Consider the following 12,071-nt stretch of genomic DNA (forward strand, 5'->3'; position numbering starts at 1 on the left):
GCGGCCGGGGGCTGTCGAGCCAGGTGAGACACGGGGTCGGCGTGCGGTTTCCTCGAGTAGAAGGAGGTGGTGGTCTTGGTTTCGTCAGCACCCCGCCCCTCTAGGCCGCGGCCTCTGCGAGCGGCCGGCCCGGGAGAGAGGAGTTGCTGGGGTGCGGGCGGGGTCGAGGCTGTCCCGGGCCCACAGACCCCGAGGCTAACTGCCTTCGCTGCTCCTGCTGGCCGCCCGGGACGCCCCAGGGCCCCTCTCCCTTCCCTGCCCCTGGCAGCGCCGCTCGCTCCTCTTCACCTTTTCTTTATTTTCTGTCTTTCTTTAAGCTTGGAGGCATCTGAGGCTCCTCAGATCCCGAACTGCGGGCTGGGAGGAGGTGAGATCACTGACCGGGCTCTGACCATCTTCCTGGACCGCAGAGGCTTCGACCCCCAACGCCGGGACTCTCCCCTTGTAAGCTGTGGGCTCCTTGGAGGTCCCTTAGGGGTGAAGGGGTCTAATGTATATGCAACCCCTGTGTGCCAAGGACTCTCTGTCCCCACGCACTCCCAGGAGGCGGTGGTACCCCTGAGGGTCCCAGGGCTTAGCAGGTGTCCCTGCCAGGCAGCACAGCCCCAGGGTCCTGTGACACTGTGTGACCGTCGCGTGTGAGTTGGACAGACCATTACAAGCAAGTGAATGAAGCCCTCAGAAGCTCAGCTCCAGCACCTCACCAGCTTCTGGTGGCTTTCTCCAACCAGGACTACTTGAGGGCCACCATCCACGTCAGTCAGGAGCTTGCTCTGCTGCAAATAACAGGAACCCACTGTCCCAGGCTTGCACAAATTGAGCTTGACCCTCCTCAGATCAAGAAGCTCATGGGTGGGCAGTTGGTGTGGCTTTGGAGACTCAGCACCATTGGGCTGGTGTGGCAGGATATCCAGATTGCAAAGTGGCTGCTCAGCTCCAGCCATCACTTCAAGGCAGGAAGAAGGAAGTGGCTGTTCTTTTGTTCATGAAAGCAAAATCCTCCTACCCCCTGCTGCACCCCAGCACCTTGCTCACATCTGGGTGACATGGGAAAGCAGGGGTCAGAGTATTAAGCTTGTCTTAGCCCATGACTGTCACTTTGGGCTGGCACACTGCTGCCTGGAACAAGATGGGGACTCTGGCCACAGGAGGGAGGGGGTGGACATTAGGTAGGTAGCTAACAGAATTGGCCCTTAGCCCCTTTCCTGGACACACCCTGGGAAAGCAGAACCCACGCTCAACAAATGCTTGGCCTTCCCCAGGCCTGAGACCCGGCCTGCATGGCTACCCCAGAGCACAGGATCCCACAGGAAGGACAGGCTTTGTGGCTTTGAGACAAGCTCCCTTCCTTTGACCCATGGGCCTGGGATTTGGGAAAGGGCAAACGTGGAACCATTTCGGGGGTTTAAGAACTGCCTGATTTCCTGAGTTTCTGGGTTCGCTTCTTGCTAAGTGGCTCACTGTGCTTTTAAGCCTCTGTGTCCCAGATTACCTGGACAAAAGGTCAGGTTTTCCCAGGCTGGCGGGAGCTGAGCAAAGTCCCAGCCCCTGGACTCCCAGCAGGGCACAGCAGTGGGTGAGGGAGGGGCTGCAACTCGGATAGGCCAGAGGACACAGCTGCTGCTGCTGCGCAGGCCAGGCAGGCCTCCTCCCCCTACTGGACAGGCTGTACCAGCTGCCCCCAGTCCGGCTGCCCCGCTTGCCCCGTCCCTGTCCCCGGCCCCTTCCTTCCCAGCCTCCAGGGATGGCTCTGGGGCCTTATCTGGCAGGAATGGGAGGAGGGAAGGCCATTAGTTATCAGGCTTGGTGACCTGGCCCCCACCAGGGGCCCTCCAGGGTGGCAGCAGCTGTGCCTGGAGGCCCCACCCCTGCCCTGGGGGAGCAGGCTGGGTGGAAAAGCAGCCACTCGCATTCCTAAGGGCAGGGTTTGGCAGACTTTCAGACTCCCTGTTGGAATTCCCTCTTGCCTCCTCCCACGTGACCCTGGACAAGTGGCCTAACCCCTCTGCATCCTGGTCACCTCCCAAGCTGGATGAGAGGATGCAGGCAAAGAGCCAGCCCACCTGGCCGGTCACGGCCCCCAGTCAGACCCTCACCCCAAAAGCAGGGCCACACGAACCCTGCCTCTGGCCTCACCGGGTCTGGAACAGTGTGTCTTAGGAGGCTCAGCCCACCTTCTGCCCCTCCCGCCAGAGCCCCGTGGCCCCCAGGATGCAGCCCCAGGAGAGCAGCATCCAGTACAGTAGGTGGGAGGACAGCAGCCGGGATGAAGTCAGCGTGGCCAGCGGGCCCGGCGCACAGGAGGCCTCGGGCTGTAAGAGGTGAGGGGCTGGGAGGAGGGCCCCCCTGGCCCTACGCAGGCCCCTCCCATCCTTCCTGCCAGCCTCTTCTCTGCGCCCACTGGGCGCCCACCCCAGGCGGTCTCTGCTGACCTGGGCCCCACACCTTCCCCGGTGTCTCCGCCACGCCCCTCCCTCCTGTCTTCCAGTCCAGAGCTCCCCCCGGGCTGCCCTCCTCCGCAGTCCACCTGCCTGGGCCCCCCTCCTTCTCCTTCCCCGCCCCCCCCGCACCCTGGGGGCCGCCTGGGGGCTCACATGCCTGCGGTTCTCACTCTAGGGTCTCCCGGAAGCTGTGCTCGGGCAAGCTGGGCATCTCCTTGAAGGTGCTGGGTGGAGTGGCCCTCTTCTGGGTCGTGTTCACCCTGGGCTACACCACCGGCTACTTCGTGCACAAGTGCAAATGAACGCTGCCCAGAGCATGTGCCCAGGGGCATGGGCTCGGAGGGACGCCCCGTGTGCGAGAACCCCTCCGTGTACACGGACTCACCAGTCTACACGGACCTCAGTGTACACAGCATCCCATATACACAGACCCTCCTCTCTATACACAGGCTCCCCTCTGTGTACACAGCCCCTCACCATGCACACAGACACTCTCCCCCCCGACCAGTGCACAGACTCCAGGGGCACAGGGGGCACACATATTGGCCTCAAGCTCACGGGGACACCACTGTGCACAGCTGTCACAGGCATCCACAGGCGTACAGCCAAACAGGGACATGGGTACACAGGGACACACATGTGCACGCCTAGCACACACAGCCACCCAGGGGCCCACGTGGCTGGGAGACCAGGCCCAGCCTGAGCTGGGGCTGCAGGATACACCCAGGCTAGGCCCTCAGTCCAGGGCCCCGAGAGCTCCCCTCCTCCCCGCAGCCGAGGGCACAGGCCTGCCAGCCCCAGGGTGGGGTCCTCCCTGGGTGGGCATTGTGCAGAGCTGTGTGGCCCTGACCAGGCCCCTGCCCTCTCTGGCCCTTCTGACTCCCATTGTGAAAGGATGGCTCTGAGGGGGTGTATGTGTGTTCCTCTGTCCGTCCACCCTCCCCGGGGGCTGAGTCATTTCCTGTGTAGAGGGGCCTTAGCCCTTGTCCCAGACCCGCCACTGCATCTTCCCTCCAGGGAGATGGACACGTTCCCCAGGGCTGTCCACCCCACAGAGTGGGTCCTGCAGGAGCCCGGCCCCTCCGCCGGCACCCTGTAGGAGGCCCAGACCCTGCACACAGAGGTCGTCATTAAATGTCTGTTGAAATGAAAACACGGATGACGGTGTCTCCCGTGGGTCTCCCGTGGGTCTCCCTGGCGAGGCGTGACTCACGGCCCCCGATGTGAGGGCAGCTGGAGGGCATCTGGACAGCGGCCGGGAGGCCTGGGTAAGGGCCTGTGAGCCTCCCGCTGGCTTTGGGCCTTGGGACGTGCCCCATCCTGGCCAGGCCCTCTGCCGGGAGGTGGGAGCACAGGGGCAGCCCTGCGGGCGCGCATGTGGCTGGACCTGCTCCTGCCTCTCCTGACCATGGACAGCGCCTTGCCGGCTCTGCTCCGGCTCCCTTGGCCCTCGCCTGCTGTGAACTCACGCCCCAGACCCCGCAGCCCCTTGCCAGAAACACCTTCTTAGGGAATTGATCCTCACCCCAGAACTGAGGGCAGGAGACGAGGGACAGTCAGGATCCCTATGGCTCATAGCAAACCTGGGTGTCAGAGGCCAAGCTGGCAGGGAGGGCAGAGACCCCACGGGACTGGCCTAGGGCACAGCGGGCCCACTGCAAGTCTGCCCGGGCCGGGCGGGCATGCGGTGGGGCTGCACCACCCAGGTGATCCCTGGCTCTGAGCCTGCTGCTGGGCTGGGGTCTCCCAGCAGCGGTGCTTCAGCAGGGCCTGCTGCGGGGCAGGGGGCAGGGCAAGCAGGTTAAGGGCAGTGGTGGAGGGTCTGTCCCAGCCGCCCTGGTCTCTACGCCTCAGCACCTGTCTCCGGAGAGACTCTGCCCCCACCTGCTTGGCCACAACCAGGGAGGGGGCCCCAGCTGGCCCGCACCTGTCTGGCCTCAGCCTAGCACCCCAGTTGGAGTCCCCTCTGGCTATCTCAGGACGGGCACTGGGGTGGAGGGTGTGGGGAGGCGGGCAGGGGCCACTGGCCTGGCTGCGTGGCCTCCGGAGGCTCTCAGTGGTCGGTGGTCGTCGCTGGAGGTGCAAGGGCTGACCCTCCCCGAGGCCCAGTGCAGCCTCGGCCAGGAGTGGGGCGAGGGCGTGGGACAGAGGGAGGAGGGAGGGGCCCCCGCTGCCCCTGCCCCCCACTCCCTCCGAGGCCTCTTCGGCTCCAGGGCCGCATTCCCCGAGTAGCCCCTGGTGAGGGGCAGGTCTGCGGATGGACAGGTCACATGTGACTGGCCTGAGGCAAGGCAGGGAGGTGGGACGGGGCGAAGAGGGGCAGCCAGCAGCGGGAGCTGGGGGAGAGGAAGTGACCTCGGAGCCTGTCCGGCTAAGTCTGGCACCGCTGGGTGACACCCAGCGTCCTCACGAGGCCTGCTCCCCAGGATCGGGGGGAACCTTACGGGCGGCCGTGGACCGTGGACGGTGCTGGGGTCTGGCCTGGATCTGGCTGGCCACGTCCTGTGTGCCCCACGGCCAAGCAGGTCTCAGCATGGAGAGCTGGGTGCACCAGCCCAGAGCCTGGGGGAGACGCAGCAGCCCCTGCCCCAGGCCCTACTGGCACCAGATGCCTGGCCCATGCAGGTGGGGGGCTACAGGCAGGGGCACGCGGGGCACACTCCTCCAACGGGCCATCTCAGAGAGACGTGCCCTGGGGCCCCAGCTAGACCCGAGTGGCCAGAGTGGAGGTGGCGTCCCGACAGCCCTGGGAGGGATGGGAGAGGACGGGACAGGACCCTTGGCCTCCCCTCCCCACAGGAGATTCAGGATTGGGGTCTGCTGGAGGCGGGTTCCAGGAACTTGACCTCTTTGGGAAAGCCCCGGGGTGGGGTCCACCTGGTGATGCTACAGGAGCAGGTTCCCAGGACCCAGGGATCAAGGGCAGCAGCTTCTCTGGGCCAGGCCCGAGTGACGGGAGATAACTGCCTCTCACTCTTTGCTGGCAAGAGGGTCCCAGGTCCTCAGCTTCCCCACAGACACTTCCAACACGCACCTCCAGAAATCCCAGGAAGGACTCACAGGGAAGGAGCCGCGATGTTCCTTCTAAATGGTTTTATTAGAGGGTCGGCTGACAAAGAAAAAGAAACGTCAAAGGGGTTTTCTGCTGTAAGTTGAATACATTTCCAAACTTCACACGGAACCAAACTGCACCAGAGAAGAGCAGCAGGGCCGGCTGCTCCCCAACATCAAGGCGGCCCTAGACCTGGTGCCACGCGGCCGCCGAAGCCACAGCCTGGTGCCAAGAGGGCAGCTCAGCTGCGGCCCCAACCCGGAGCTCCCAGCAGGGCTTCGCCGTAATGCCCACGCCCACATCAGCCGCAGCATCTGCGGCCTTGATGGCCCGAGGGTCATGAAGTGACAACCCTGAGCCACTGATGCACACAGATGTCAGGTAGGTTTGGGGAACACCGTCACCTGGTGTCCACTTCAGCCCAGTTAAGCACGGCTGCCTCAGGGCCGACGAAGGGCAGTCCTGGCAGTGACCAGAGAGCTGGGTCAGGTGTCAAGGCAGCCCCGCCATGTCCTTCGAGGAGGGCTGGCCGGGCCCTGGGGAACCCACGTGGTTGTACAGCAGGCCCGGCGTGTGGGGTGTGGGCCTCACGCGGGTCTGGCTCTGACTGCTACGCGCCTGGGTCCGGGGGGGCGCTCTCGCACATGCCTGCCAGCCGCATGTCATTCTGACAAAACACATAAACTGTCCTTTGCAGGTCAAAGACCATGGAACACAAGTTCACTCAACAAAAAAAAGCTGGCGTGTCAGTTTTTCCTGTGCCGGCTGCTCCTGGAGCAGTGAGGTCAGTGAACTGCCGACTCAGAGCTGGAAATACCTAGAATGCCAGATGCTGAGACGCCCTTGTCCGGCACATGCTCCATGATTCCTGGCATCAAACTCCCCATGCCTCCTCCAGTCACTGCCACCCCCGTCCTGGAGCAAGTTGATGACGGCTGACCGCCCTGAGCATGGAAGCCTGTTTTGCAGTGGGAAACCTGCACACTGACCTCCAGACGCAGGTGTGACACCTCACGGCCCTGGTGCTGGTTTACAGTCGACTGACGCCCCCGCCCTCCCCAAGTCCGGCCAGTGCAGCAGGCGGGTTGGGCCGTCGCTCCCGGAAGCCCTGCCTCCCACCCCCAAAGCATCCTACAGCAGCAGTAAGAAAAAGGATTTTGCCAATTCTAAGGTCACGTTAAAAAATGTTTTTATAAAAAGATTACGGTTTACAACAACTGGAAACCATGACATCCCACATTTCTAAGCTGCAGTGCTGGAACCCTAGGACTTTAAAAGATATTGTATTGTAGAAAAATAACTGTGCAGCTCAGTAAAATGCATGTTGTTCAGCTTCTCAACTTAGAACTAAATATTCACACCAATTATAGTCTCCTTTCCCCCTGTGAATACAGTGATTTGCTGTGTGGCTACATGCCTTCAGAACCCTTTGAGCAGTTAGTTCCAATATTCAAGTGATTTCATTAAAAGCACTGGCAGAGTCAATTCGGTGCTGTAAAGGTGAAATGACTTCAGCGCATGTCAACGTGGCACCCCCTATGACAGAATCGACTGGAAAACTGAACAAAGAATGCATATATCTTAAAAACTACCGAGGTGAAGGAATAATTTAATATCACCACACGAAAGCCCTGCAGAGCCGGTGCAGCCGACAGTGCCTCCCTGGGAGCCTGGGGCAGTGGCCCGGCCATCAGCGGAGCACAGTCACGTGGGCGGCAGCGAGGTCCAGGTCCGTCTTGGACGGATACACCACCTTCAGGTGGCCCTCCTCATCCACCACCCGGACCTGCTCCACCACCAGCGGGGCGCTCCCAGCCTGCTCAGCACCGGGAGTCGCTCTGGGGCCCGGGACTTGTCCAGGAATGGCATCGACTTCGTGGTCGGAGAGGGAACCTTCGTCTTTGTTTTCCAAAGTGTACTTGTTGATTTCTGCCATTTTCTGCAAATGAAAAATATCTTTTCAACCGAGAGATTAGAGGCAACCCAGGGAAGACAGGCTGCCGTCACCCAGATGGCAAAGGGCAGCGGACGCGCCGTCTGTCCCGCGGGGCCAGAGCCTCGGTGGGCAGGATGGGCGGGGCAGGACGCTCACCAGGATGAGGGCGTCCATGATGTCCTTGCAAATCTGCAGGCTGGTGGCGCTCGTCACTTCCAGAAACAGGTCACAAGTGGTTTTCTTAATCTTAAACAGAAATTAGAAAGATTTCAGGAAAGAATCAAGTTATCACAAGCAGACCCCAGCAACTGCAAGGTCTAATCTGCAGAAAACCCCGTAAGACGGTGTCACACAAATCCGGACTGCCGCCCGCCTGAGGGGAGACAGACACTGGGGCGCGGCACACGTGGCGAGTCATGGGCGGCAGCGAGCACACACAGCCACACGCGTGAACGCGACACGTGACGCGGTCTCAAAGGTGCCAGACGCTGGCAGACACCGCCTACCTTCGTCTTCTCGCTGTTTGTTATGGGCGGAAAAGAAATCACGTCGCCGTTTGCATCCACGAGGCACGGGTAATGCTCCTTCCCGTCTAGCAGGTGAAGGTACCTGGGTGAGAAGAAATACCGGTAACAGGCACAGCTGTGGAAACACACCTAAAGGCGAGTGGACGAATCGCAGTTCTCTGGACACAGTAGGTGTCAGGTCAAGGGCACGTGACACAAGCCAATTCAGAGGAGATGTTCGCAGGGCCTCCCCGGCGCCCGAGCCAGCCGAGCCTGACCTGGATCAAGCGCAGCAGGCCTGGCTGCCCCTCATCCGTGGCGCGCTCTCCCTGTGCACCTGGTGGACATGCGGAGGGCCCCCCTCTGAGACAACACAAGGCCCGCACTCCTGGCACCTGCTTCTCTGAAGCCACGCGACACGGGGCTACGGGGGATCCTCCTACCACCCCCCGCCCCCAAGAACCCGAGAGGAGTGTGAACGAACGCTGGGGAGGTCTCCTGAGTTCGGGCAGCTGCGGGAGTGCCCGCACTGGCACAGGCTGATGAAAGGGGCTCCACCTGTGCAGGCCCGACACGTTCTGCCTCTTCTTCTGCTTCCTGTGCTCCTCCGCCTCCAGCTGCAGCTGCCGCACCAGGTCCTTGGCCTTGACTTCCCGGCGCCCCAAGGGGATGATCTACGGGGTGAACACCGCACGTTGGCCTGTCGCTGGGGGTCCCAGCGGGAGGCTTCTGAGAGCTGACAGTCCTCCAGGTGGACGTCCAGCGAGCTGAGGATAGAGGCTGTCCCCATGTCACGTGCAGATATACTGTGCCTTCAGAGGTCACCCCGGGGGCTGAATCTGAAACCCGCCTAATGCACAGCCGCGGCTCCATGCCTGTGGCTCTGAGGGGGCCGAGGGAAGAGATGGGGCCAGCGGCCGGAGCCAGCCCCCCGGGAACCCTCCTCCGCCGGGGGCCCGAGGTGCTTCATGCGGAACCCGAGAGACCAGGAGCGGGGCCTTGGCAGAACTCACACTGCGGTCAACCCCAGATCAGGGGGTTTGCAACTGGGATATAAACCACAATTTCTGGTTAAAAGTTAGCGAGCAGGTGAAGGAAACCACTTTCAAATCACCACCTCCTTTGATGAGTTTACTTATCAAGTAACTGTCAGCACAACCTGTTTTATTTTATGTTCCTGCTGGGAGCAGAAAAGGGTCAGATTCTACCCAAAATGCTCTGACTCAACCACCTGCACGTGTATTTTTTGAAAAACACACAAGGAACACTCAAACTGCGAACATCGGGATGCGTGGCCTCACCCTGAGGTCTTCTGGGGGGCGAGTGGCATACAGCAGGGGCCCCCGGATGGCTCTGAGGTCGTGGGTTGCGATGGTGGCCACCGTCCTCTTCTCACAAAGGTCCTCGTGCAGCTTTGTCTGCAATACAAGTTCAAGGGCAGGCAGAGCTCAGTATGTCAAGGCCGGAGGGCAAGCCCCTGCCACCCCAGCCCCCCCGGAGCAGCCTCCCCAGACAAGTATTTATTTTGTGGAACCTCCGCTGGAAAGCTGGTATCTGCTTATCAGCAGAATTTCTTCTCGCCCTAACTCTGCTGTGCAATGCTTGAGACTTCAAAGAACCCATCTCGAGCTAAAATTTATGACTGAATAAGCAGAAGTGTGACTTAAAAACAACCCCAGCAAGCTTTTCCTCCAAAACACTGATCTTCGAGTTCTGAGCTCCTGGCTTGGCTTCCTCCCCGTACGTACGTACAGCCTCAGCCCCGCAGGCCACGCTCGGGGTTGCCCACGTGCAAGGATGTGCTTTTTGCTTTAAAGGCTGGGCAGACTTCACAGATCAACGAACTCTAAGTTTGTCTAGCTGAAACTTCACAAACACTAAACAAGTCACCCAAGAACACGTTGGCAAGGGCTGACGATTTTAACACTCTCTCATATGAGACTGAACATGTCACCTATTGCGGAAGTCAGAAACCCACCCGCACAGCAGAGACTAAGGGACGCTGACTGCGCCGGGTCGCCTCCCCACCCCACCCCACCCCACCCCACCCCACCCGGGCCGGGCCCAGGAGCTCGGCAGGAGCGGTGGTCGCCCCGCCCCCGGCCCGTCCTCCCCGCCCCCATCGCGCCGCGGGCACCCACCTGGGAGGAGAGGAACCGCTTGAGCGCGTTCCCGGGCTGCAGGTCCATGCCCCGCACCACGGCGCCCACGATGAAGGGCCGCACGTCCCCGACCCCGGGGCTCACCCTGACCGTCAGCGGGGCCGGGCTCTCGGCCACGTGCAGGACCCGCAGCAGCAGCCGGCTGGCCTCGTCCACCCACGCCTCCTCGCCCTCGCCGCACTCCCTCTTCCTCCGCTCCCGCCGCTTCCTGCGCGCCTCCTCCCTGTCGGGGCCCTCGGCCTTGCCCCGGACCCGGCAGCCCCCGCGGCCCCCGGCACGCAGGTACTCCAGGATGGACCTGGTCTGGCAGCCGCTGACCATCTTCTCCAGGCGCTTGTCCCGCAGCCTGTTCCCCCGGAAGTTGATGTCCTTGAGCCTGGGGCAGTCGGCCAGCTCTGCCGGGATCTCACTCAGCTGGTTGTTGGACAGGTCCAGCGTCTGCGAGGGAGACCGGGACGCATCAGACCCCCGGGACCCGCCCTCCTGCCGCCTGCCCCGCCTCAGCCCCACGCCTCTCCCCCAGCCCAGCGCCCAGCACGGATGCAGTGCCCCGGGCTCCTCGGAGGAGGCGCGAGTGGCCTGACTGCCAGTCGCCTCTGTGAAGTGCTGCGGGTCTTGCTTGTGCTGCGTGACCACCGTGTCCCCGTAGTAACCACCACGGCAGAATTTCCCATCGACGGTTAAGTTACAGGGAAAAAAAGACAACAGGGAACGCGGGGAATGTCTGGTTATAAACAAATAAGGACTTTACATGAGAAACAGGTTCCCCACAAAGTAGCGCCGAGCTGTCTTTAATTAAATGAGCAGAAAGGCAAGAACAGCGCAAGAGTAGCACAGCATGATGCTCCTGTGCTCTGGTATCCTGCGTGTGTGACAGACAGCGAATCAGCGTCAATGCCGGGACGGTCCTGGGCCCTTGGCGGTGACGCGGGAGGAGGGAGCGGGGGCTACTGCTCCTGCGCCATAAGGAGGTTGGTGAGACCCTGCGGCCCGTGAGAAGGAACCTTCTGTGACTACTGCTGCGGCTGCCATCACGGTCGCTGACGCGGTGGAAACGGGCCAGGCGGCCACATCTCACGTGGTGGGCAGAAGGCAGGGTCCTGTGCCGCGGGAGGGACTCGGCCCTCGCAGGCGGCCCAGGCAGCACGTAGCCCTGCAAGTAAACGGCTTCTTCCCGCTCTCCTGCAGGGCCCGTGGCAAGCTCTGGATGGGCCCCGCTCGGCTTCGCTTGGACCTGACATGGGGCCTGGGGAGAAACTCTATAATCTGGTCTCGTGGGCGTAAGCGCAGGGCACTGGCATTTGGACAGCGAGGCAGTGACGGGCGGCAGGGGCCTCCCCAGGGGCTGCAGATCCGGGAGCGCTCAGGCAGGCCCCTCCTCGCACTCAGGGAGCAGCGCCCACAGCAACGTGGCTAGCGAGGAGTCCTGGTCCTGATGGGGACACCTCGGCCCCGAATGACCACAGCTGGGCCACAGCGGGTGGCAGATTTGTCACCAGCTGGGAAGGGGGGCAGGGGCCCTATCCACAAGATGCTGTCTGCTGTGGCTGACACAGAGGGTGGTTTTAAGGGAGCTTCACAAACCCCAGTTATGAAGGAAACTCTGGCTCGGGGCCGGAAGAACCAGGGTGGAGGAGGGGTGTGGCAGGCGGGTGCCTGACAGAGGGTGACAGAGGAGCCTCCGCGTGGCAGGACCGGAGGCTCGGGAGGGAGGGAGCAACTGCAGAGCAGACTTTGATCCTGCAGTCGACCCAGAAATGGAGAAAGAGAAGGTCAGCCTGACACGGTCTCCAGTTACCACTGGGGACCAAGCACTCAGTGGTCACGCGGGCTGTGGGTTAACCGGACGTCACACACCTGTCACTGTTTGGTGCCTCTCCAGGCCTCCCCCCGCTCTCAGGCGAGACTGGACAGGTGGGTAGATGGGCTGAAACGTGGCCCTTCCAGGCTTCTCTGTGTCCTGCCCCCCCCCCC

At 62.0% G+C, this 12,071-nt stretch overlaps 2 protein-coding genes across 2 annotated transcripts in view; one reads left to right on the forward strand and one right to left on the reverse strand.

The window, feature by feature from the left end:
- Positions 1 to 2,211: 2,211 nt before the first annotated feature.
- SMIM1 (small integral membrane protein 1 (Vel blood group)) lies at positions 2,212 to 2,743 on the forward strand. The gene is made up of 2 exons (XM_007448958.1): positions 2,212 to 2,321; positions 2,617 to 2,743. The coding sequence occupies exons 1-2, from the start codon at positions 2,212 to 2,214 to the stop codon at positions 2,741 to 2,743; spliced, it is 237 nt and encodes a 78-aa protein (XP_007449020.1).
- A 4,440-nt stretch (positions 2,744 to 7,183) lies between these two features.
- Positions 7,184 to 12,071, reverse strand: part of LRRC47 (leucine rich repeat containing 47) — an 11,860-nt gene continuing 6,972 nt past the window's right edge. The window contains exons 3-8 of the mRNA XM_007448982.1: positions 10,077 to 10,535; positions 9,237 to 9,353; positions 8,494 to 8,609; positions 7,936 to 8,038; positions 7,586 to 7,675; positions 7,184 to 7,432 (exon numbers count right to left, since the gene is read on the reverse strand). Of these exons, the coding sequence (XP_007449044.1) occupies positions 7,184 to 7,432; positions 7,586 to 7,675; positions 7,936 to 8,038; positions 8,494 to 8,609; positions 9,237 to 9,353; positions 10,077 to 10,535 (1,134 nt within the window). The remainder of the gene's footprint in view (positions 7,433 to 7,585; positions 7,676 to 7,935; positions 8,039 to 8,493; positions 8,610 to 9,236; positions 9,354 to 10,076; positions 10,536 to 12,071) is intronic.

The sequence above is a fragment of the Lipotes vexillifer genome, unplaced genomic scaffold (genome assembly GCF_000442215.2).
Source record: "Lipotes vexillifer unplaced genomic scaffold, Lipotes_vexillifer_v1.1 scaffold835, whole genome shotgun sequence".
NCBI classification, from domain to species: Eukaryota; Metazoa; Chordata; class Mammalia; order Artiodactyla; family Lipotidae; genus Lipotes; species Lipotes vexillifer.